We start from the raw sequence: 27409 nt of genomic DNA, 5'->3' as shown, positions 1-27409 counted from the left end.
TAGGCTGGTTGCACAGCCTCAGTTGATGGGAGTTGGTTGATCGCATAGACTTTTTTCATGTTCTCTAATCATGTTCATGTCCCCCATCTCCTGTGTCCTTCTCATGCCTTCCTCCTAACATCCTTTATCTTATCCTTCTGCCACCCTCCTTTCTCTCCGAATGCCCTCCCCTCCACACCTGCTTATTTTTTCCTCTCTCCCATCTAGACAATCACTAGAATCCCAAATGTCGTGCAATGCAGTTTTCAAGGAAAACATGGAAGGGAGGGAAACTCACTGCAAATGAAATGAGCTATTGATGGATGGCCCAGTAAGCCTAGAGGTCCTTCTTTAGCATTCTCTGGCATTTAAGGGACTCAGGATTCCAAAAGCACATCCACTCCATTCTGCTAGTGCTAATCTCATTTTTTCCATGATTAACAACCCCATTCATTATGTTTTCAGCTCACATTAATCTTCTCTTCTGTGAGTTTGGTAACATTTGGAGTCATTTCCCCCTGTATTTATCCATCTGGGATCTTTAGAAAAGATAAGTTTGCAGAGACTCATTTGTTGCTCATGCAGAAAGTCATTTATTACTCACTGTGGTAAGAGGAAGGAATATTCCCCTTGTTTCTCACATCCTGAGAGAGGACACTCTGAAATCAGACATCGAGCTCCATGGGGTACTGAAGTTGGGGTTGAGCTTCGACATAACAGCATCAGAAGTCACAACAAGCAATGCTTCCTTGATCCCAACTGTCTTTATAGAGCAGATAATGTTGGGAGAGCATTGTGGGGGTAGTAGAGAGTGTTAGGAGAGTAATAAGTCAGAATAAAGCCTTTGGCGTGAGTCCTGTCTCTGCCACCTGTGAGCTATAACCTTGGGCGAATCACATAATCTCTCCAAAATCCACTTGCTTCCTCTGTGAACTGGTCCCAAAGATGCCTGTCCTCTCTATATGAGAAAAGAGTTTGGAGGGTTCACTGAATATTCTCATTTCTGTTCCTGAGTAGGCTTGTATCCTTACTTATATTACTTAATATTAAAATATTACTTAATTACATTTCAGAAGCCCCTTCCAACAGTATTATATATATACAGTAAAACCTTGGTTTTCAAGCATAATTCATTCTGGAAACATACATGTAATCCAAAGCACTTGTATATCAAAGTGAATTTCAAGAACCGTTGCCTCCGTTGTGATCATGTGACATTCGGTGTCATTTACCACTGGTATTGCAAGACATCACTCGTTTATCAAGTTAAAATTTATTAGAAATGTTTGTTCATCTTGCAGAACACTCGGAGAGCAAGTCACTTGCAATCCAAGGTTTTACTGTGTATTTATTATATATGTAATTTATTATATATATATAATTTATCATGTATATGTATATATATACATTTCAGCAATAATATATACATATAATGATTGGAAAGAAAAAAATAAGCTATTGGGAAAGTCTTAGAGGCTAATATTTTTTAGTCCTTATCTTATATTTTAAAAAGTCTTGGAGGTGTGTGTCATATTTGAAGACCTATTGGGGACGGGATAGCTTGTTTAGAAAACAGAGAGAATCAGGGAGACAACCCTTTTGGGGATTTTGTTCTATCAGTCCCTAGCAACATTTTGTTGTAAAGGTTGGAATGCATTTATTCATTTCTTAATTCAAGCAAGATGTTTCTTTAGAGAAAATATTCCAATTGAGCATCCATTCAGGAGCCATGACAATTATTGCTATCTATGGTCATTAACCATGAAATATCAGTGTTATTTCTCATTGCTGCTCAAGAGGAGGTCTAAACTGCATTCATGCATCTGCAACTGTAGAAAGGAGGAAAGGCATAATTAAATTTTATTGCTATATAATTTAGAAGGGGTTCAGGATGTTGAGAGGACTAGTAGAGATGACAGAATTCTAGGCTGTTTGCTGTAATTCTGCACAACTAAAAACAAGGCAGCATGATTCGGAAATGTCATTTATTGACAGACCTTTCCCCAAGCACCTGGGATTTGAGCAGGAGACTCCCATTATGCAGACATCTCCCAGTGGTATCAATGGAAATTACCTCTCCTGCCCACATAGAATGCCAGACGCCTGAGAGCACTTTTAATTGCTCTCTCTGCAAAAAAAGCTAATTGTCTCTGCTTCCCTTTCCTTTAGGTACCCAAGCAAGGACAGGAATAATGAAGAGACACATGTGTTAGCTGCAACCTTTTGAAATAAGCAAGAAGGAAATCAGCAGTGTGGACAAGGCTGGAACCGTTGCCACGCTTGCTTGTCGGAGTGAATGAGGAATGGGCTTGTGATTATGCTGACATTCCAGCATGAATCTGGTAGACCTGTGGTTAACCCGTTCCCTCTCCATGTGTCTCCTCCTACAAAGTTTTGTTCTTATGATACTGTGCTTTCATTCAGCCAGTATGTGTCCCAAGGGCTGTCTCTGTTCTTCCTCTGGGGGTTTAAATGTCACCTGTAGCAATGCAAATCTCAAGGAAATACCTAGAGATCTTCCTCCTGAAACAGTCTTATTGTATCTGGACTCCAATCAGATCACATCTATCCCCAATGAGATTTTTAAGGACCTCCATCAACTAAGAGTTCTCAACTTGTCCAAAAACGGCATTGAGTTTATCGACGAGCATGCTTTCAAAGGAGTAGCGGAAACTTTGCAGACTCTGGACTTGTCTGACAACCGGATTCAAAGCGTGCACAAAAATGCCTTCAATAACCTGAAGGCCAGGGCCAGAATCGCCAACAACCCCTGGCACTGCGACTGTACTCTCCAGCAAGTTCTGAGGAGCATGGCATCCAACCACGAGACAGCCCACAATGTGATCTGTAAGACTTCTGTGTTGGATGAGCACGCCGGTAGACCATTCCTCAATGCTGCCAATGATGCTGACCTTTGTAACCTCCCCAAAAAGACTACCGATTATGCCATGCTGGTCACCATGTTTGGCTGGTTCACCATGGTGATCTCATATGTGGTGTATTACGTGAGGCAAAATCAGGAGGATGCCCGGAGACACCTTGAATACTTGAAATCCCTGCCCAGCAGGCAGAAGAAAGCAGATGAGCCCGATGACATTAGCACTGTGGTATAGCGTCCAAACAGACTGGCACCGAGAAAGAAATTCGTTTGCAGTTGCAATAGAATAAGTGGTTTACTTTTCCCATCCGTTGTAAACATCTAAAACTTTGTATCTCCCTTTCTTTTGAATTATGCCACTGTCGAGCTTTTAACAAACATGACAACATAACAGATAATTTTAGTTTAGGTGTCCCACCCTTTAATTGTACCCCCAGTGGTATATTCCTGAGTAAGCTACTATCTGGACATAAGTTAGATCCATCTCACTATTTAATAATGAAATTTATTTTTTTAATTTAAAACCAAATAAAAGCTTAACTTTGAACCATGGAAAACAGAGTGACTTATTGGTCCAGAAAACAGTACAGTCATTCCGTTGCTTTCAAGAGAAATCGACAACCCTTATGAGCCTAAAGAATTATCATAATGAAAGATGTGTTATTAAGTCCTACTGGACACGGGGAAGCCATAGCTGAATGATCGACGAAGGAAAGTGTCTGTCAGACTTTAAAATACTGAGCCTTAGCAAACGCGAGTGATAATACACAGTCCAGCATCCTGCAGAGGCTTCAGCTGGGATGCCGCTAGATGTTCACTATCTAAAAGTTGGTGTGCTTAGCTGTTATATTATATTTATTATATTATATTATATTATATTATATTATATTATATTATATCTAGCTAAACACACTGCTTTTACTCTATGCCAGATACATGGACAAGAAAAGGACAGCACATATTCTGTCCTGAAGATCACCTTTTGGTGGGCAGGTGTATGTGACAAACATAGAAATAGCTATGCTGAAAAGGAAAGTCCTAACTGTAATATAGCATCAACAGTGTGCAAGGCATTTTTATACTATCATTAGGTCTCTAAACCTTCACTGCAAAAGGAGAACGTAACAACTGCCCCATTTACATAAGAGGAAACAGAGGTGAAAGAAGGCCAACGAAGTGCCAGGTAGAAAGTATTAGAACTTGACTTTGAACCAAGTGTTCCTCTTTCCAAAGGCTGAGACATTCTCATTATGTTCCTACTGGGTTGGTTTGGAGAGGTATGATTTACATGCCAGAAAATTGGCCATGTTAAGGGTACAGTTCCATAAGTTTTGACTGATGTATGTACCAGTATATCAAGATATTGTGTCCCTGAAACTGTTCTGAGATAGGAGAAAGCTAATTCAGTTCTTGGAGCAGGGAATTGTGGGTTTGGTTTTTGGTTTTCGTTTTGGTTTTAAGGTGCCATTACAGATAACCCTTGGAACTTGGGTGGGATCTCATCAGATGGTGATACAGGCAAGGAAGGTAGATGAAGCAGGGGGAGGAAAGCGGTAAAAATGCAGGGTGGTATTTGGGATGAAGGAATCTGTGTCAGGGAGAAGTGCAAGACAAAGCTGGAGCCCTATCATGGGGATCTCAATTCTGGGCTCCGGAGTAAGAATGACTAATAGAATTTATGGAGCACTTATAACGCACCAAGTACTTTCTTTGGGTTGTATTAATTAGTCCTTGTAATTACCCTATGAGATAGTCTTTTGTGAATGAGGTATCAGAGACACAAGAGTGTAAGTAATTAATTCAGAAAACTAGGCCTTATAAGAAGTACAGCAGATACTGAAATCCAGTCAATTTTAGAACCCACGGACCTCTTAACCAATGTACTGCATTGCTTTACATTCACTTTACTGTTGAAGTTGCTGGTTCCCCAGACCAAGAGGCTTGCAGATTCCCAAGGGATGGTCTCATTAACACAGTAATGAGCAACAATGGCTTTTTGTGGGGCTTAAGTAGGAAGGTTGGATCCTTTGCAATTTTGACCCACAAAGCCTTCTCCAACCCACATTAGATTAACTTTGGGCCTCCAGGAATCACATTGGAAAAGCACCTTGGAAAGCACCACGGTTCCTGTCCATATCAATAGTCTCTTAAGAGGTTCCTGACATGGGTCATGAGGGTCAGCCACTCTGATACCTGTAGTAGAGCATTCAGAACAATGTGGCGAGGCCACACTGGCACATACCCCGGAGCAATGGGATTGTCACACCCGTCCTAGCCTTACAAAAAAAAAAAAAAAAGCAAGACCTAGTCCACAAGTCTGAGATGTGAAATTCAGAATATGGGCCCCAGTACTTCATCCCAGTGAGAAAGAAGCCAGAATGTCTGCTTTTGCTAACTGGGTTTGAATGCCTTCCAGAGTAATTGGAGCTTTGCTGAAGATTTAACGCCCCCTGGAGGACAACATGATAATATATCTCTGTAAGTACTACCACAGAGAGATGCCTAACTGAATGCACCTTCCCCCCACCCCATGCCAACTAAAGAATAGGAAAGTCCAGCCATTGCAAAGGATAAGCCTTAAAACATTAATTGCATTTATTCGAGTGGGTGAGTCACATTCATTTTAGAAAAGCTTTCACAAATCACAGAATCCACTTCAGGTTGCCTCTTCCAAAATAGCCTTTTCATATTTCTTGCTAATAAGAGTTTATTTTCCTAATGGCCAATTGCATTGGTCAAGTGTGAGTACGTATAAAAAAAAAATCTCTGAAGGGTGTTGCAGCACAGTGACAGGCTGGTTCAGATGTGGCAACACTGAATTCCCACATGTGGGTTTGTAGTTCTCTGTGTACACAGAGTTAAGAGGTGCACCCTAGGTTAATAATCATTCCCCTGCCTAGATTCTGTGTATAGATTTTCAGCTAACAGGCTATAAGTGTGAGTGCTTTAAAACAACAACTTTAAGTTAGGTTTCTGTGATTGGAGTAGTTAAGCCACTGGAGGAGAAAATTAATTCTTTAAAAAACAAAAACAGGGGAGCCTGGGTGGCTCAGTCAGTTAAGCGTCCGACTTCGGCTCAGGTCATGATCTCGCGGTTTGTGAGTTCAAGCCCTGCGTTGGGCTCTGTGCTGACAGCTCAGAGCCTGGAGCCCGTTTCAGATTCTGTGTCTCCCTCTCTCTCTCTGACCCTCCCCCGTTCATGCTCTGTCTCTCTCTGTCTCAAAAATAAATAAACGTTAAAAAAAAATTTTTTTTTAATAAAAACAAAAACAACACCAGATACCAGGCTATCAGGCCCCTTCGTGACCGGAACTGGAAGGAAACACACTTCCCATCAGGTTGTAGGGATGTTACACCCCACTGGGCCAACAGTGAACGAGGCCAGTGAGTGGCTTCTTGAGGCCCGTGGCTGGCTGTACAGGAAAAGCCCCGAAATGCATGCGTCAGTTTCAATCCCAGCATGCTAAAGTTTCTGGACTCTCCTAAATGTATATATACAAGGAGAGCTACCTCTTTTAGAACTGTAGGGTTTTTGAAATGCACTATCATCTTATCATCTGAGGCACATACACACCATCTTGCTTTTTAAATATTTTAATTGACAGCTTCTGTGCCCAACCCTCTCCTTTGCCATCACTCACCCGACCTCAACCTTTGCAGTTCAAAAGTACCTGGGAAGTTGTGTCTAATCATTGACAATGTGCTTATCTCTGAAGCAAGGCAAATCATAAAACGTGCCAGCCCAACTGGAACATTTTTAAGGAAAGTGATAAAAAAGTTATGTAACGGAAGATTTAACTTTCAAGAACACTTTGGCAAATTGTAATGCACTGGTATACAAATTCTGCCAGGTACGCGTTGTTCTTTTTTACGTCCTTCGATGATTACCCACAATAATTCATGTTCTGACATCAACAAGCATAAGGCAGTCTGAGATGTGGGTAGGTTTTCCTTACTGGCTCGAGACTTTCAATTCATTCAGTAAGTTTTCTCATCTATCTGGCACAGCTAGAGAATGGAAAATTCTGCCTAATGAAATGTTCAAGTTACTAGAAATAGGCAAACTCCTAGAATTTCAGGGCTGGGAGAGTTCTGGAGATGATCTCACCCACTGATTTGACAGGTGCTGAAATGGAAACCCTTCAGACATGGACATTAGCATGCATGTGTCCATATTCTTCACCCAGTGTCCTTCACAGGGCACCAAGTGCCTCTCCTGATGAACCATCCCCCAGTCTTCAAAGAAACAAAACAATGTAACAATATACACCATGAAGATGTCCCAGCAATCAGTAGCAGTTTCTCTGAGGAGTCAGAAGGCAGTCGCGGCTCCTACATTGTCACAGAGTTGTAATGAAGAGTATCTGTGATTCTAAAAAGCTTCTTGTTCCCCCAAGATAGACTGAGGTCATCAATTTTCCTTTCACAAACAACCCCCAGATAACATGCTCAACACTATGCATGATCTGGCTTCCCAGGGGAGAGATGGAGAAAATGATCTTGATGCAGCTTCCTGGGGAGGAAGGGTTGATGAGCATTTGTTTCCTTGAGTTGCTGCCTAAACCCTGTGTGGTCAAATACAGCCTTGCTGGCAGAGGTGGGGGGGAGCGGGGAGTCACCGCCTTTAACCCTATGGTCTCCAATTCCAGAGCTCTTGTCAGTCTGGCTTCCAATGTGATGTCACTGATTCATCAAGTTGGCTGCTCTGACCCCAACAGAGCAAACCAAAGGCCAAGTCTTTAACCACACATGTGTAAATGCCCTCCCCAACCCTTTTCCAAATCCATATTTAAATAGAAACTTAGGGAAAAGAAAGACCTGGATTCCTCATCCCACATTTGCCCATAGATGGATGGTCCCAAATGCCCCAAGTGAATAAGCAGGGGACACCCCTTAAGGTCTAAGACTCTAATGCCAACTCAGGGAAATTATGATCTTGCGACTATGAGACGTATGGATATACAGTCCCATAGTATCATGGGTGGGAGAAAGTAAAAGAAAACCCACCTCTGTTTATGGCTCTAACTTATTTAACATAGAACCAGAAGCTAGTGTGAATTAAGATGTGTGTGTGTGTGTGTGTGTGTGTGTGTGTTGTGCACATTGTGGTAATACAGTGGGGAATTGGCCCCTAAAAACACCAGGAAAAGAGATAGTGAGATCACCGAAAACAAAATATTTCGGTTATCTGGTCTAGGGATGGCCTAAGTTTGGGATTTCCAGGGAAATTATTAGATGTATTTTCAAGGCTATCCCCAAGTTCAGAGAAAACATTTATGCTTGTCACTAATGGCAACTGAGTTAATCAGGTTGGGGAGCTGTGTGCTTTCTTTGGCTGACAAATGTTTTGCATTTTGCTCACTATTTTCAAAAACAAATCAATGCATTTACTTTCTTTGCCTGTAGACATACGAGCATCCGACTGACTGACAAAAGTTTGCCGAATCTGACCTTAAAAACCAGGCCTGAAATGAATACATTGTAGGTCTCCCTGGGGTTGGGACTGAAATTCTATTTTTTTTTTCCTTTTATATTTCATGTACTTTTTTCTTCAGAGAAGGGTTTGCAAAATGGAAGGCAATTTAAAATCTGGCTGTTGGTCTGAAGATTAATAAGCCATCTGTTGAGCTAATGGCATTGATTGTTGAATAGATTTTAAAATAAAATGGCCCACAGGGAGTGGGATGGGGCTAATTTACACAGATCCAGCTTCCTTGGGCTTGTCCACATTCCTTCTGGAAGGAAGATATATGAAAGACGCTCTCAAAGTTTTTCATCCTCACAGACTGTCTTGCCAATTCCCTGACTCTCTGTGGAGCAAGCTGCACTGACAAGAGGAGAATGTAAAATGAAGAACGAAGGAGAAAAACCAGGGAGAGCGCTACCTGGAGGAAGGCTCTGGGGGAACAAACACGACTGACCTAAACTGACATTGTCCGCACGTTACCACGGACAAGACCTTCTATCTTCCCATTGAAACATGAACTGAGGAATCCCTGTGTATAAGTCACAGATGAAGAACCTTTTATCCTACAAAAGAACCTTTTGTTCAATAGTTCTCCCTTCCTTAACAGCACTTATCATTCACTTGGCAGAGTACGAGGCTCTGTTTCTACCTTCCCTGGTTCTTACAACATCCCTGCCCAGTAGATATTATCATTGTTCCCATTTTACAGATGAGGAAACTAGGGCTCAGAATGTATTCTGCCCAAGTTCCCACAGCGAACGTGCCAGAGTGGAGCCAGGTGTAGCTCTCCTCCACGCCCTTTGCTCTACCTAAGCTGCACTGCCTAGTTATGCTTCACCCTGTAGTTACATGAAGCCTTGTCTTAAGCCCCGTGGTAATAAATGAAGAGAGGGCAAGTCAATTGTCTTAATTTGCACAGGAGAGAAATGAGGTTAGCTGACGCAGCCAGTGGGCCGGGCCTGGTGTTCGGGGACTGCAGTGGCCCATTCCCATTTTACACCCATCCCTCTGTGCCCGGCTCTGAAGCCCCACGTATAGGTAAAGTAAACCATGCTGTTGCACAGGGAAGATGTGAATATAGCTCTGGGTCGTGGGGTTGATGAATGACCCTTGGTCACTTGTTCCCAGGAGGGTCGTGAGGGTTAGGGACACCAGGGAATTGCCATCTGCTGGGAGCAGCCCTCAACCCACGACCGCTAGGCGCTTCGTGTATAAACACCCAGCTCCTTCACTCTCAGAAGCATGTGTCCTACTCTGTGTTACTGTTACCCCAGCAGGATGAAGCTGTGCTAGACCACTGGGCTAATGGGCTTGGTGAGGCGCTACTTTCGCTGACTTTCCTCCGTTGTCTCGTTTCTCCACTACCCTATCTGTGCTTCCTTCACCTCCGGCATAAACACTTTGCATTCAAATCCTTGTCTCACTGCCTGCTTGTCGGAAAAACCTAAACTAAGATCCCTGAACGTCCCCCATCAACGCTTTGCAAACCTGACTAATGATCAAGCAGATTGACCCAGCCTTTGCACAATGTAAATACTTATGCACTCAGACCAGCTGAACTGGAAACCTTGAGGGTTGGGCTCTGGCCTCTGAATGTTTTGATGGTTCCTCTCTTCCTGAGAGATCTAGGGTGGCCAGTCAGGGTAGTAACTCTGACCTAGAGGACATTCTGCAGTAGAAATTTCTTCTCAGACGTTGTGCTTAGCTGCCATAAAAAAGTGAACAGCTATCCCCTCATGGAGAATGAATGTCATGTGAATCCTTCATAAAATTTCCCTTGTTTGCCTCCCGTGCCAGAGAATTAAGAGGGAAAAAAAGTCTACACTTCTAATTTAGTAACCGTATCTGATCTCATACTCCATCTAGCTACAGTTTAGTTTTCTCTACTTTGGGCCTGAGTCACATGTAAGTAATTAGCTTTTCTGATTGTTTTAAGTGTATCATATGCATGTTTCTATTTTACTATAAGTATTCTTTTTTAAAATTTTTTTTAATGTTTATTTATTTTCAGAGAGAGAAAGAGAGAGAGAGAGAGAGAGAGACAGAGTGTGAGTGGGGGAGGGGCAGAGAGAGAGGGAGACACAGAAGCCGAAGAGCCTCCAGACTCTGAGCTGTCAGCACAAATCCTGACGTGGGGCTTGAACCCAGGAGCTGTGAGATCATGACCTGAGTCAGACGCTCAACCAACTGAGCCACCCAGGCGCCCCTATAAGTATTCTTTAAGACCCCTCAAACCCTTCATGTAATGAAACAGGGAACACATTTATGTTTATTTTCTGCCTTTTACATTCCCCTCAAATTTATAGATTGTTTCTGACTCATTTCCTATTCAGTACTTCTTAATTTCTGAGTTTTTTTTATCATGTGTTTCCCTTCACTTTTATGTGCCCAAAATATTTGATATCCAGTCATCCTTTGCTATGAACCTATGCCTAATCAACAAGATTCAGGATCTAACACAAGTTCAAGGCCCAGAATCTCACAACCCGTCAATGGCCTCTGGCTCATGTGATCCCCTCAACCACCATGGAAAGAGGGAGGTAGAGTATATAATAGCATCATTTTCCAAATGTGGGAATTGAGACCCAGAAATGCTAAATGACTGCCCAAGAAGGTAATAAGTGAAAGAGTTCAGACTTACAAGAAGTTCTCTTGACACTAAAGTTCGTGCTCTATCCATTTCTCACTTTGGAGGCATGAACAGTTTTGGGGAGGCCTCAGGTAATTATAAGGAGAAGGGTAATTATCTGGTGCCACAGGACACTTGTTTTTTGGGATAAAAAAAATCTCATATTCATCTCTATTCAAAGTTGGCAGATGATATTGTCATTGTTGCTGATGTTATAAAACCACCAGCAATATTTTAGTCCTTCATTGGGTTTCTTTCTCCATTTATTCTTTCCAACGGACGCCACGTGCTATCGGATGAATTGTGCCCCCTCAGACGTTGTATGTTGAAGTCCTAATCTCAATATCTCAGAATGTGACTGTACTTGGACATGGGGATTTTAGAGAAATGATTAAGTTAAAATGAGGTCTTGAGGATGGGCCCTCATCCAACCTGACTGGTGTCCTTATAAGGAGACGAGAATAGGACACATAGAGACACATCAGAGATGCATGTGCCCACAGGAAAGGCCATGTGAGGACACAGCAAGAAGGTGGCCCTCTGCAGGCCACGGAGAGAGGCCTCAGAAGAAACCAAACCTGCTGACACCTTGATCTTAGTCTTCCAGAACTGAGAGAAAATAAATATACATTGTTTAAGGTACCCAGTCTGTGGTATTTTGTTATAGCAGCCCTAGTAGACTAATACGTTTTATTAACCCTTGATTTCTAGGGAGTATTTTGGAAGGTTTTCTTAGGAGGCAATGTAAGAAAATTTTAGAAAATGCAACTAATTAATCAATGCCATCCCGTATCCAGATCTTTCTGTGTTGCCCTTAGTTTTCAGAGACAATTTTGCTTTTGAAAGGGATCTGCCTCTTTGCTCTGGAAATGCTCCATACTGAAGAGTAAGCATAATAACTCTGAGAAATGAGGACTTTCATGCAGATATATGAGAACAAAAGAGACAAAATGAATAAATGATCAGATAGTGCTTCATTTCCAGATAACGAAGACTATTTTAAAGGGGAAAATGGCCATAGGTAATAAACCATCTTAATTGGAAGAATGATATAATTATCTGTGAGCCCTATATTTAATTACAGCCAAATCCCTACTCCACCCCCTGCCCCAGCTTCATTAGGAAATTTTTTTTTAAAGCAAAAAATCTCAACTATTCCTTTACGATAGTTGTCCGTAAGAGCAGGGGCTGAAAAATGGGAGGCTTTATCCATTCCTTGCCAGCAATTTCTCAGTAGAGGAGATCAGTTTACAATCCAACGGTCACTTCTCTGGTTAGGGGCTCTGAAAACTTTGACCAACGTGGCAGACGAGGACCCTTGCCTCTCACCTTTCAAAGAGCAATAAAAACATTGTAATTGGCATTGGCTTGTCATTTAGCAGCTGCTGCACACAGCTGGCTCCCCTCAGCTAGCAGAGACCATGGTTCAGCTAGGAAGAGACTCAAAAGACTTCTGTAGGCAAGAAACTTAGAAGCCAACGACTGTGGGAAGCCTATTAGAACACAGTTCCTCACACCACAGATTCAGCTACTGTGAGAGCCTACAGCGCAGAGGGGCCCAATTAACCCAGTGTTTTAATCGGCCTTGTCGTGTGGTTAGAAAAAAAAAAAAAAGGACTCGTTTTATTTTGTTTGCACGATGAAAATAACCATAATGTTTAAAAACCTGAGAATACAGAATCATGTAGAACATGAGAGTAATTTAAAGAACACAAAGAAATGTATAAACCACTCCAAATCTCAGCACTCAGAAGTAACGGCTCTTCACATTTTGAACTTTCTTCTGGACATCTCTCTCTGTACATACACATACAAAATTTTATATAAAAGGGACACCCAATGCACATTCTTCAGACACCATGGCTCATGGTTTTCCCCTACAGTAATGCCCAGGCCAAACCCCTTAATGTTAACATAGCCCTTCTTGACCAATCTTGTCCAGTTTTCCAGCATGATCTCTTGCCTCCACCCCTCGAATCTGTTAGGTTCCTGCCTCTCCCGTCATGAATTCCTGGAAACTGCCTCTGCCTCTCATGAGACTCCTTGAACACTTCACAGCTGCTACGAGAGCGCGATCAGCCTTCCATTTCTGGAAGCTAAGTAGCAGATGTGGTCAGCAGGAATTGCCTGGAACCACAGGATGATCAGAGATGAGAAACCCAGGTATTTGTGGCACTAAATTCAGATTTAAAACAAAAACTATTCTCCTGGGCAGGAATTGTGGCAGTGGAGACAGAAAGCAGATGGATCCAAGGACACGTTTGGGAGAGGCATTCGGGTAGGAGGTAAATGCTGCCATCCTCTTCCTCTTCTTCCACCTCCTCCTCCTCCTCTTTCCCTCCTCCTCCTCCTCCTCCTCATCCTCACCACCACCAAGGTAGTTGCTATTGCTATATTTGGGCTCCATCCCTAGTGTTTAATGATTACACCAGACAATAACGGGATCAAGGAAAGTACATGGAATCACTGAAGCTTCAAAAAACCAGCCTACTTGTTGTAGCCAGGAGACATGGTTTCAGTGTTGAGCTCAACCTCATGTAGCCCAAAATAGGTCAGATTTCAGCTGCATCACAGATTAAATGATCATCCGTCTTTTCCTCTGGTTGTCAGAAAAGGATAAAGTTCATTTTATTTGAAGACCTCTTTTAATAAAGGCTTTAAATCAAACACTGCGAACGCTTACCACCTTGCAGGGAAATGACTCAGCTCATGTTAATGCAGTTTATTAAATTTCTGGTCTAATCCTTGACCTGAGAATCATAATCACCTGGAATCTCTGCCTTCTAGCTCCTGCCACATCTCCACGGAACTGTCCTTTGGGAGGCCTGGGAAATCTCTGCGCTTTTATTCAGGAGATTAGGGTGTGAGATGTTTGTACCTTGAGCTCATAAAAGGAGATGTTCTCAAAGAGTGGATGGAAACAACTGGAATATATGCTTTCCCCTTGCCACTCAAAGGTCACATCATGGAGTTCAAAAGGCCAATCAAAAATGTTACATTATAAAGGATCAATGTCTAGTTGTCAAAACTAAGAGGAAGTATTTTGTGTTTAAAAACTCAGTATGATAAAATACTCTCTGGGATACTTTTGCATTGCAGAAATTTAACACATAATGCCAAAAAATAATGAAAACAACCATTTCAGCTGATAACATGTATTAAGCAAGCATTGTGTGCCAGGTGTCACGCTTAGCACTTTTCATGACTTTCTCGCTCGGTTATTCTTCAGAGCAACCTTCTAAAGCAGATACTGTTACACTTCACATTGTACAGATGAGTAAACTGGACGATGAATTCACATGAGCTCATGCCTTCAGGAAGGTCAGGTCCTCATACAACAGGAAGGTCAGTGCCCCCAATCCCACACTAGACAACACACAGCTAAGTGGTAGCCTCCCCATGTTGCTCTATACCAGGAGGACACGGTCCACGGTTTCATCATCATGATAGTTAACTCTTGGGTTAATTCACTTAAGCCCAAGAACATTATGGATCATTATTATCCTCATGCTATAAGAATGTACACCGAAAGAACCTTCAGTGACTGATCATGGACCCCGAGTTAGTAAGGGAGAACAGGGACCATGAACTCAGTTTTCCGACACACAGAGGACTGCTGCAGTGAACCTCCTGGTGGTCAGCGTCCCCTATCCTATTCCAAGCCTTCAGTGCTGTCACGCCTGGTTGTTAGCTACCAAATAACATGGGGAGGTGAAGCTAGCCATCTTTCAAAATAAGAGACGCTGGATTTCATCAAAGTTAATCATTTGTATGTCTTAGCCAAGCTGCCTTTCTTTAATCACTCTTAGTCATCATATGTAATAGACTATACAATTTAATACCTACATGAATGTCTGTTTTTCACCCATCTTACGGTATACTGCCAGTGCCGAGAAGCTACCAACCGTGTTAAGAGTTAACAGCCACAGTCAAGGTAAAGGGTCTTAGTTAAGACAATAAATTGTAATGTATTCCATTATGGGTAGATGCTGAGTCTAATTCATGAATGTTCCAATTTTGTTCTTCTCTATGACAGGTTGCGTGCTTTAACCATAACATACACTCTTCTCTTTGGGAAAGTATGCAGTAAATTATTCTTAAGCATGACTTTTTTTTTTCCCTAAACATGATAGATGTCTCCAAAACACAATTTTGTGATTCATCTGAAAAAAATCAGAAGAATAATAGCAGCTTTGGGGATGAAGTAATCTTACGTGATTTTAGTCCTTTTTTTTTTTTGCTCCGAGGGTTTTAGCCTTGCCTCAATTAAATGACACTTCTTTATTTTTTGATTTATTTTGAGAGAGAGAATGGAGGAGAGAATGAGCAGGGGAGGGACAGAGAGACAGGGGGACAGGGGTTCCAAAGTGGGCTCTGTGCTGACAGCAGAGAGCCCAATGAGGGGCTCAAACTCACCAACTGCAAGATCATGACCTGAGCTAAAGTCAGACACTTAACCAACTGCACCACCCAAGTACCCCTAAATGACATTTTGAAGTGCCTTTGTATAAATTATATGAATTAGAAGGTGCAATTTCAAAAGCCAGTAGGAGGAAAACAAGTACTCCCGTAATAGATTGGGCCATGCCCCCATCACATCTTATCTAGTCCCAAGTGACTTGCAGGACCTCTTTCTGGGCAGAAGTAGCAGTGCGCCGATTCAGAGCCTATGCCTCAAAGAGGCATTGAATGCTTCCGCTCATCTTCTTATGCCTCTGCTACTCGCCATGACAAAAGCATATCTCAGCCACTGGGCTAAGGTGCATGATAGGCCCATGAAACAAGCTCCCTGAACTTCCCAAAATAGATCATCTGGTTGGTTGAAGCAGGGTCACCCCTGCTGACTTCCAGAACCTTGAGCAAGAAAAATTAAAATGTTTCCTCTTTGTCTCAGTCCATGTGGGCTGCTATAACAAAAAGACCACAGACTGGTTGGCTTAAACAACAAACATTTATTTCTTGTAGCTCTGGAGTCTGGGAAGTCCAAGATCGAGGTGCCAAAAGATGGGGTGTCTGGTAAGAGCCCACTTCCTGGTTCATAGATGGCCATCTTCTGGTTGTGCATAGCAGAGAGCAGAAAGAAGCACATTCTCTCAGGATTCGTATGAAAGTACCAACCCTGTCCATGAGGACTTTCCATCATGATCTCATCCAATCTTAATTAGCTCCCCAAAGCCCTACCTCCCACTACCATCACACTGGGGGGTAGAGCTTCCAACATATGGATTTTAAGAGGACACAATTCATTCCATAACACTCCTTTGATTCATTAAGATGTTTAGTTTCTTTGGTATACAGTATGATGCAGCCATAGCTGACCACTACAATCCATAGGAAATATCCTTAAAGTACACCTAAAGGTAAAGGGATGAGCAAAAAGTGCCCTCAAGGATTCTGCCTACTGCTGTAAGTGAATGGCCCCCAACATCAATGGGGAGAAATAGATCAGTGTTACTGCATTTTAAGCCTGGAAGGCATGCTTTATTTTAAGAGGAAATGCACTCTATGTGTGACATGCATAGAAAAAAATCCACACCCTTCCTTTGTAAAATTTCTTTGGGCAAATCCTTCATCAATACCAAAATCCCACCTTCATGTGTCCATCTGATTCTCACACAAAAGCCAATGACGGTAGGCATGACTATCAGGAAACATTTTGCTTATTTCCCAAAATCACAGTATATAAGATTTATTAGAACCGCGGCAAATCAGGCATCTATGTTTTATTCTAAACTGTCTCCCTGAGATGGGCCTGAACAAGTCATAAAACTCAAAGGACATGTAATCCATGAGGAATGGATTGTGTTGAGGTTTTACAAGATAATTAGCACTTCGCTTGAGGACCAAGGTGCTCACTGTCCCCAAGGACTTCCCATCAGCGGAGCTGCAGCTCATTGAGAAGAGAAGTATGTGGCAGGAGAATCAAGAATTTCCACCTCACTTTCCTATTCACATCCTGGTGTCAAAATTCATTGTTAATTGGAAGTATGGCCTCTTAGGATTTGCAAAGTGTCCCTCGGAAGCTGAGTCACTGCGTATGTCACAGCTGTAGAGTGAGCTAGAACCAGCTTCAAATCCTGAATTTTCCATTTCCTGGGAGTCACCCCCGGTGACTTAAATAGTAAGAACTTCAGGTTCTTGGACTATAAAGTGAGAAATCATAATAACTATCTACTAGGCTTATTAGAAGGGTGAAACGAGATCTATTGTGTCAAGATATCTAGACATAAGACCTAAGATTAAGGCTCAATATTGCGTGCTGCTTTGACATCTGGTGAAACGGGGAGGGACATGAATGGCCCAAGTGCCAGCTCTTCTCTCCACCACTCCACTCGCATGGGCAAGATCACCTAGCCAAATAACACTTCTTATCACAGGGACAGGACACAGTCCTTGCTTACCCTAAACAGTGAGCTACAGTTTCCTGCCAGCCCACAGAATTATTCAAGCAACCCATCACTTCCTCCCATGGGAATCAGGGGCACCTCACTTGCTTGATATTTAAAACCTGCCTCTGATGATCCCTTGTTTTTCACTCTGTCCCTAAGCACAACATTGTGTAACCTTGCATGGCATGCAGTGTTCTCATCCCCTGGGTGTGAGGATATGTGATTAATAAGCAGCTGTCAACTTTGTCTGTTCAGTGTTGACTGTTTTGTGTTTGGCCATCCCTATAGCACAGGAATCTCTCTCTTAACAATGTGGTGAAGAGACCATCAAAACAAATACCTAACACACTGCAAATAACAAATGGTAGATGATGTAGTTAATTTTCAAGAAAAATAAACCTTAACGTTGCTCTCCAGCCTTTTAGGAACCTTTTTAAAGTAGTTTTTCCTCGAAGGAGAGCGGTGGCCATCCTCTGTCTTTTGTTACCCAGAGCTGACGTTTGGATATGGAAACCAAGGGAGAGGAGTGAGGATCAGGGCTGGGAAGAAACCAAGGGGTCTTTGGCCTATATGATTCCTGCTCCGTGTGGCCCATATAAGAAAGAAAAAGGAATGAAAAGTTAGGCTTCATAGTCACTATGATCCTCTCAACAGGTCTAAGGGGTCTGGCCCCATGGTGAACTCAGGGGATGATCCACAGACATGTCAGAGTCGTTGGCTGTGTCTCAGCCTCCTGGGAGATGACTGTCACTGCTGCCTAAGAGTTCAACCATTATACTAGAGAAGATGTAGCGATATTCCCTGCTGCCTTCATAGCCCTTGGTGTGAGGCTTCACATTTATTTTTTTTTTAGTTTATTTACTTATTTTGAGAGAGACAGAGAGAGAGAGAGCCAGTGGGGGAGGGGCAGAGAGAGGGAGACAGAATCCCAAGTAGGTTCTGCAGTTTTGGCACAGAGCCCCATAGGGGGCTCAATCCGTGAGATCATGACCCAAGCGGAAACCAAGAGTCAGATGCTTCACTGCCTGAGTCACCCAGGTGCCCCGCTGTGATGACTCACAGTTAAAGGGCTTGCAACAAACATGCGTTGAATGAACTATTGATTCAATGAATGAATGCTAAAGTCAGATGAATTCACTGTGCACCTAGCACATAGTAAGAGTGTAAGGATTATAAAATATGGTCCCTAGGCTTACAGAGACTGCAGTATATTTGAGGAGACAAAACCCGGAATCAAAGAGCAAGGAAGAACTCCATGGTGGGAAGGAGGAGCTGTTGATGGCTCGGTGAGGAAGGTGGGGAGCTGAGCTCAGTAGACAATAAGGAGTCAAGTCAACTGGGAGTGGAGCTGGATGAACAGAAGCCCATGCTTTCCTTCCGTGTTTCTTGCAACTTATTTTTCAGAAGGAAGAGCAAAAATGTGGATGAATAGGAACGTGTTATCCTGCAGGAAATGCTCGCGAGCTTTGAAAACAAATGGTCATGCTCCAAGTATACCAATTAAATCAAAGGATTGCTTGTGAAAAGAAAGGGCAGTGTTATCCCATTTAGCTTTCTATCGAAGGGCAACATCATCAGCTTTGCACATTCTCATCTGTGAAATGTAGTGTACTCGGTGTGATACTAAAATATCGTTGATACAGTGGAAAAGAAGCCCTACCTCAGGATAAACTCGACAAGTGTCAGTTTTCCCTTGATGTTCTTTTTCATCATGTGCAAACTAAAAAGGGAGCCATGGTGTAACGAAGACTTGACAAAGCAATGTTGAGGTGACAAATATCTGAGGCACAGAAGTTGAAATGTGACATAAAATACGATCACTAAAAGAAAATAATGGTACCTTTCAAACGGGCAAAAAAAAAAAAAATCCCATTATAGAAATAGGAAACCAGGAGTCGTGCTTTTAGAAAAAGACTTAAAGCCAAATTCTTTCTCTCCTACTCTGGGGGTGTGGTTCCATGTCAAAATATTAGAATCAGAAGTTGAAATATAGTCTTAAAAGCCTGGATTAATGGACAAATCACATTAGCAACCTAAAAAGATTCGTTAACCTTCAGAATAAAATATGTTTTTACATTTTGAGAAACTGTCCTAACTCTATTGAAGATAGGAAAGATACAAGCCACTTACTGATATTTTTAAAATGTTTTATGGCTGATACAAATAGCTTCTGTGTACCAATTTTTAATACACACACAGACACACGCACACACACATACACTGTTCTCTAGTTTTATTTTGAAACAGAGGCTTCATTTTTAAACCAAACTGACAATGTTATCTGTTTATGTCTGATGAATTTGCCTCAATATCTCACAATTTCCAAAAAGTCTGAAGTGTATAATTCCTCTCTTTAGCTAGAAACTTGAGATGACTAACATTGTGTGGCACTGACTGAGCCTTTTCAGGGTTTAGGGATTTGTGATTTGGATTTAGAAAGTCTCATTGTCATGGAAATGTGAGATTTTTTTTTTTATATAACTCAGGGAAAGCGGTGAATGCTTTCTTAGTCATTATAAGGCCAAGCTATTAGTGTGTAAGAAAGAAAGTGAAAGTTAAATTAATATGAGGAATAGCTTTTCTCAAGTTGTCCAGACTTGAGAATCCAGGAAGGAAATTCAACTTTGCAGTATTGTGAAGGGATTGAATTTAGATATTCCTATAGAGAACCATCCATTGCTTGAAATAAAACATTCTCTCTTCCCAACTTCCCCACCCTGAGCGCCTGGGAGGTAGGCTCAGCCCCCCTCACTGTGGGAGCCTTGGATGCCAAGACCAGAGCAATGGCAGTTAGAGGATAAAAAACATTGTCAACCAATTTTCGAGAATGTAAGCTGTACAGGACATTAGGAGCGACAGACGGAGACTAAGATTGATCATATTCTTGGCAAATCTGTTGGTTCCCAAAAGAAAAAAAAAAAAAAAAGGACAGTGGAGACACTTGAATGAAAAAGTGTGAAGGGGGAACACTTTAGGAAGTGGGAAGAAAACAAAAACAAACAATTAACAGGAAGGTCCGTCGCTGGTAGGTATTTATTACCTGTTTCATGTATATTACCTACAACTGGCTACAGGGTGGGTGGCCATGCACCCATCTCCCTACCTCAGCTCTCTACTCCTTCAGTTCCCTCAGCCCCTTCAGTTAAGGAATTTTTAAGCCCTCTTTGGGATCCACTGAGTAGAGAAGGTATTCCCTTCCTTCCTGATCACCAGTGGGCAGAAACAGCACCCTCAACTCCAGCACTAGGTAGGGAGAAGCTTCTATTTGAGACCAACTACCCGGTGGAAAACACAGAAAGATTGATTTCTTCCAACCTGCCAACATCTCTTCCCACAAATCATAGCTAGAGGACCAACCTGGGGGCAGGAGGAAGGGAAGGGGAAGGAGTTTCTTCTGCGGTTAACAGTTATGTTTTCAGTTACAGAACTGACCATCAGTGTGAAAAAGCAAATAGAGAAAATCAAAGTAGGCCTGGTGTGTAGGATGACCAGCAAGTCAAATAGCGAATGGAAAACCCCGCCCAAGCAGCCAGTGCCTTGCATCAGGCCCCAGGAGCCTGAAACCCAGAGAATGGGTGCTCACCTTACTCCAAATGGAGAAAAGTCTCCGTAGCAGGTCTGCCTTGTCGGCACCTGCGGGCAATCCCACAGGGAATGGAAGTGGGTAAATGGGAGGAAGGGAAGAGTGGCTAAGACAAAATGTCGTGGGCTCGGTGGCCTTTAGAATCTACCTCAGGGAGTCCTGATCTCGGCTGCAGGATTAGAATCGCCTGGGGGAACTTTAGAAGTCCTGATGTTCATGCATCTTGATGCGTGGGACCAGTTAACTCAGCATCTTGATGGGTGAGACCCAGGCGTCAGTCCAGGTGATTCCAGTGTGAACCCACCACCGTGAATCACATCTCTGGTGCATTTTCACATCAGGAAGCTCCCAGGTAGCACAGATTCAATTCCTCAGAAGCTTGAGAGTTTGGGGCAGCCCCTGTAGCAACAAGCAGACCTACAGAAACTATGCCACTGATGGCAATGGTCTTCGAACTGAGCCACATGTCAGAACCACCTGGGGAATTGTTTTTTTAAATGCCACCACCCAGGTCACAGATCAGACTGATTCAATCAGAATTGTATAGGGGAGGAATACAGGCATCAGTATTTTTTTTTTTTTAAGTTTCTTGGGTTATTACAAGTCCCACTCCTATAGCTCCATTGCTTCCCATGGTTTACTATGCAGAGAAATCACCTGTGGATGCTGATAAAATGAAGATTCAGACTCAGCAGGTCTGGGCGACGGCCCATGATTCTGTGTTTCTAACAAGCTCCCAGGTAATGTTGATGATGCCGGCCCACGGAGGACACTCAGAGAAGCAAGGCTTTAGTCTATTTTCTTGTCAGAAAGCCACCAGGGGGCATGTGTACTAGTCAGCAACTGTCTAGTCAGAAAAAGGGAGAAGCCCCTTTTTCTCCCACCAATGATGAGAGAAACAAAAACAAAATCTCACCATTGCAGAATATATACATTACCGGATCATTACGTCGCACACGTTGTTACAAAATTATGTGTCAGGGGGCGCCTGGGTGGCGCCGTCGGTTAGGCGTCCGACTTCAGCCAGGTCACGATCTCGCGGTCCGTGAGTTCGAGCCCCGCGTCGGGCTCTGGGCTGATGGCTCAGAGCCTGGAGCCTGTTTCCGATTCTGTGTCTCCCTCTCTCTCTGCCCCTCCCCCGTTCATGCTCTGTCTCTCTCTGTCCCAAAAATAAATAAACGTTGAAAAAAACAAAAAATTAAAAAAAAACAACAAAAAACCACAAAATTATGTGTCAGTTAAAGCTCAATAAAACTGGGGGAAAATCGTGTCCCCTCTCAATACCACACACTTGCATAATCAGGTCTAAAGCCCCTGCTTGCAAGAGCTACAAGGTGCCACAATTTTGTGGCCTGTGGTTCCTTGCATTTAGGTCCCACTTGTGCTAGTTATTCTGTGGTCAATAGAGCAACTTTTTTCTTTTTAAATGACTGTGCAGGCTCTTAGCAATGAGTTTGGAAATCATCTTTAAGAAGGTATTCGTGGGGTGCCTGGGTGGCTTAGGCAGTTAAGTGTCTCACTCTTGGCTTCGGCTCCCGTCATGATCTCACGGTTTGTGAGTTCGAGCCCCATGTGTGGCTCAGTGCTGCTGGTGCAGAGCCTGCTTGGGATTCTCTCTCTCTCCCTCTCTCTCTGCCCCTCTTCTGCTGTCTCTTTCTCTCTCAAAATAAATGAACTTAAAAAAAAATAGGTGTTTGTAAGTGCACACGGGAAACAGAAGGGAAGGGCAAGATCCTCAAGAGTGGAGATGTGGCTGATGAAACAGAAATTCAAAGTCAATTCATGGTCCTCTAGCTGTCAAATCTTCCCAGGAACACATTCCAGGCCATGTTCTCCTTCCTTCAATAGAACTATGTGAACAGGGACACCATAGAATAGCTAGTCCACACTTGCCCAGCCAATAAAAGGGGTTAAAGGATTTGGATCCAAAAGACACACAGTACATAGGACCCAATCTAAAATTATAAACTCTAATACAATACCTAGAATATTCCACACCTGAGGTCCAAGAAATCAATTGCACAAGTGTAGGGTGGGGAGATTTGATATAACAGGAATAATAAATGTAAAAGATGTACATATAATAGCTGAATGCAAGAGTGTATTAAGTTAATATGGCAATGTTGCGGCCACTTATTCATAATATTATTTTAAAAGCCTAGGTCTAGTACAGCACTAGACTCTATGCATGCAGAAAATCAGATAGGGTCTCTGGCCTTAAGGAATTCACAATCTAGCAGTGAGGAAGTTATAACTAATGCAACCAGCTGCAAAATGAAATATAGAGTCTAGAGCCAAAGCCAGATTTGTCCACCTCTTCTTCACTGGTTCGATTTTCATCTGGAGCATGTTCATCTCTGGGACAAAGATTTTAAGAGAAACACTGACAAAACACAGATCTTTAGGAGGCTGCCATTAGAACAAATCTACAAATAAGGTTAAATTTGGAAAAGAGGGGAGCCCAGGGGAAGCTGTGCTATGGTTTTCAAATACAGGAAGTGTTTATTCAGGAGTGGGTTGGAACTACTTTTGTAGGACTCTGGAAAGGTGGCCCAGGGCCACTGGGTGTCACTTCGTCGGAGGCAGGTCTGGCTTGGAAAAGAGCGGCCCCACAGGGGAATACATTGTTCAGAAAAGACCACACCGCACATGTTTTGAGCGTCCACTTCCCCTAGTGAGTCCCCCACCTGCCGGGGGCCGTCAAGCTGGTGCTGGATGACACTTTTTTGGGAAGGATATAGGGAGGATCATGGCTATGGGTAGGGAGCACAGGATGATGCTCAGGAGAAAAGTACAATTTCTTTTAATGTTTATTTATTTTTGAGAGAGAGAGAGAGAGAGAGAGAGAGGCAAAGAGCGAGGGAGACAGAATCTGAAACAGGCTCCAGGCTCCGAGCTGTCAGCACACAGCCCAGTGCGGGGCTCGAACCCACGAACCGCGAGATCATGACCTGAGCCGAAGACGTTCGCTTAACCGACTGAGCCACCCAGGCGCCCCAGGAGAAAAGAACAATTGTAAGATGCCCTCAGGTTTCTTAGACCGTCTTCTGGCTATAAAGCTACACATCTAAAAAGAAGCAGGGTCTGAGTGTGCTCCAAGTCTCACCTAGAGAGTGGGGTACAATTGATAGGAGTCTCCAAGAGCCTTGAGAGTAAAATGTCCCGGGGGACAGCCACAATAACTGACAGGAGGAGACTGCAATGATTGAGGAATGACAAGTAAAACTGAAGAAAAAAATGGGGCTGAGAAATAAAATATAGGAGGCAAAATAAAGCCTTGGAAACATGGTGGGTCCCACCTGGGTCAGCTGACTGGAAGATGGCGGTGTGTGGAAGATGGTTCCGGTGGAAAGACACTGGAATAGACTGTGAAATATCCTGGGGTTTCACAGGCACCTCTAAATGCTGTCATCTGTGTGAAGCCACCCAATGATTCTGGAAAATCAGACACACGGCCTTAGCCCAGACTATGGGACTACCCGGTGGGCCTCATTGCCATGAAATGGGGACTAGGAGCCTTTCCTGCTCTCCCTCCAGTGGAATGGGGAGGGCACAGCTTGTGGAAATTCGCCCCTTTGGTTCATGACAGGCCTGGTGAATCTCACCAGATAACCAGAGCTGAAATTCCCCCACCCAGCGGGCTCCAGAGTGGACGAGAATTGGTGCCGGCCCGGATGAGGAGGGAGAGCCAAGTTTTCTCAGATTTCTAAAACATCTTGTCTTATAAATAGCATCTTTGCTAACTCAAAAGGGAAAGGATTTTAAACTTTAACGTCCTTCTTGTCATTTTTATACTTCACTCATTCCACGAAAGTGAAGCCCAGGTTCGGCTTCCTAATGATTTCCTTTTTCATTTTATTTCTCATTATTATTACATGTGCGTTTCTAGTGATGCTAAGGACCATTCGTAAAAAATTACCTTCCTTAAAATCGCTGTCCTTTGATTCTGGAAACAGTCCCATTTGTACTAAGAATTATTAGTGAACCCTTCACCCATCTGCCAGGCTTTAAAAAAAAATTCTTACTGGAGCCCAGATTTGAGTTCAAGTCATTGCATTTTTCTCCTTTAAATCACCAGTCAACAAATTCTACTTGAACGTTCTAGGATTTGGGCTTAAACAGCAGGTTTAAAAAAAAAATCAGGCTAGAAGAAGAAACCATTCCTTGGCTCAGCAAGTTGATCTGGCTAATCCAACTGCAAATCCTCTTGTTAGGGGCAGATTTGCAAAACCTCAATCAACACAAAGGGAACCTTTCATAAAAGCTTTTCTCTGCCACATAATGTTTTGCTGCCTTCTTCTCAACACGCAGGTCTTTCCATCAAGATGCCTAACACACTACATGATTTAAAGTCTTTTTATCCTGCTTAAAAGTGTTGCTGCATTAAAAAGAAGATCAAGGAATAGTAGCCATCACAGTAATAGCATGTGCACACAATCTGAAAGTTTGTTTTATGCCTATAATTGTCTATCTTACCCTATTACTTCCCTTCTGTGTGCTTTTCATTATCTTTTTCTATTTTCAGCCTCTCTCTGTGGTCTCTCTTTTATCAGCCTCTCCTTTCTTTTTCTCTTTTGCTTCTCTGTGCAGAGCCACCCTAGCACATACACCATATGAAACTTCTAGAGAAATATGTTGTGTGTGTGTGTGTGTGTGTGTGTGTTTTCTGAATTTTCAAAGAGACAGTTTCTTTTCATGCAATCCCGTCTCCCTTGCAATGGAATGTGGCATTTGGGTTATAGGATGCTTCAAGACTTCTCAGCTTCTTTGGATCTGGAGATGAAGGGGGGAAATGGAAACTGGTGACTGGGGGGGGGGAGTTTTCTATTTTTATCTGCAAAACTTCTAGTCAATGGCCCAGCTTGTAGATGATTTTTATCATTTTAAAAGTGTGTGTGTGGGGGGGCAAAGATTGATCTACTTTCTCTTGAAAGGAAAATACCTACAACAATTGTCATAATCTTGTAGAAATAATGCCCTCTTAAGGAAAAATGGCTTTCAGTTGAGAGGTTTTTGGAATTCTACAGCATTCTTCTGAGAGAATGAGTAGGTGGCCAAAGGATGGAGATTGTTATAACTCAACTACAGGTTGTCCACCAGGCAACATAAGTGGTCAGCTCCAGAAAGATCCATGGCAATGGAATTTGGCCCTTGTAGTCAACTTCCCCCAAAACTATAGCTCGATTCAGGGTCAAGTTACAGCCAACCTCCCTCTATGCTGAACCATGTTGAAAGGAATTATTCTTGTCAGTTAAATATGTTGACTGGCTTAGTCTTAATGCTACACATTAATTTTACGGCAGCACTTACCACATAGTATTGTAAGTATCACCTATGCTTTTTCTTTCTCCTTCGAATAGTTGTTCATTATTTGAAGTCAAAGACTATGTCATGTTTATCTATGTGGCCCCATTCCCATTATTAGGGGACATGAATGTGAGTTAGGCTTTTTTTTTAATGTAGCAAGTGGTGAAAAATGCAATTCAAATTGGCATAAACAATAAAAGAAGTTTGCATAATCTAGACATAAGTGTAGCTGCAGGTGAAGCCTGATTCAGAAGCAAGAAAGAGTTCTTCAAGTACCTAGTTTCTTTCTGTCTGTTCACTCTGCCTTTACTGGTTAAGTTTAAATTCCAATTATGGTATAGAAAGAGTGCAATAATTCTATACCTCCTACCCTAACATAGAGCATTCTGAAAAGGAGAGAATGTTTCTTGGGAAAGAGAAAAAAACATTTGTATCCAGAAGCCCCAGGAATAATCTTCTTCCCTGTTTCAGTCACTTGCCCATCTGTGAACAAATACATTATGAGCAGTGGTCTGGGATATGCTGTAGGGCTTAAGCCAATCTTTCTGGAATTTGGTATGACCAAATTTATCCAAATTACATTCCTCAGAATTTGAAAGAAGTGAATTCCAAAGGAAAACTAATGTAAGTATAGTAGACAAAAGGAGCAATGAAAGCTTTAGGGAAAAACTAAAAAAAAAATTCTCTGTAGCACCTAAGAAGGATTTGTTGAACAATTAAATACTTTTCCTAGTTAAGAATATTCTTTCTTAAAGTATTAGCAACAACATAAACTTTACCAAAAACAAACCTGCAAATTATTGAAGTGATGTTTAAAAACAACCAAAGCCTTCTTGGTCATCAATGTGACTGATTGCACTTTGCAGGTATAAAAACAGTTTTCCACTGGAGGTTTGTGCTTGCTTCCATTCCAGATAAACATACTGGTTTCAAAAAGCTTAAACACCAAAAAAGAAACAGGGGAAAAATGTATGAAAAGTACCCAAGAATGTATGCAAAGACAAGCTAGACTCTTTATTAGAAAGCTTGGATCCCAAAATATGTAAAAATTATTCACTAGGCTATGAGATTTTCTTTCCTGGACCCATGTCCTGTGATGCCAGAGGAAAGATGACCAGTTCCTTTATGGTATGCAATTGAAAGAAGTTTGGAAAGGGTCTCAGTGCCTTGACATAAG

General features: G+C 42.4%; 1 protein-coding gene across 11 annotated transcripts in view; it reads left to right on the top strand.

Moving 5' to 3' along the window:
- Positions 1-3414, top strand: part of LRRC3B (leucine rich repeat containing 3B) — a 108515-nt gene extending 105101 nt beyond the window's left edge. For all 11 annotated transcript variants that reach the window (XM_047876323.1, XM_047876322.1, XM_047876327.1 and 8 more), the window contains one exon: positions 2149-3414. In XM_047876323.1, coding sequence (XP_047732279.1) covers positions 2313-3092 — 780 coding nt within the window. In that variant the 5' untranslated portion in view covers positions 2149-2312 and the 3' untranslated portion in view covers positions 3093-3414. The remainder of the gene's footprint in view (positions 1-2148) is intronic.
- The last annotated feature ends 23995 nt before the right edge of the window (positions 3415-27409 follow it).

The sequence above is a fragment of the Prionailurus viverrinus genome, chromosome C2 (assembly GCF_022837055.1).
Source record: "Prionailurus viverrinus isolate Anna chromosome C2, UM_Priviv_1.0, whole genome shotgun sequence".
Classification (NCBI taxonomy): Eukaryota; Metazoa; Chordata; class Mammalia; order Carnivora; family Felidae; genus Prionailurus; species Prionailurus viverrinus.
This window is presented reverse-complemented; position numbering and strand designations above follow the sequence as displayed.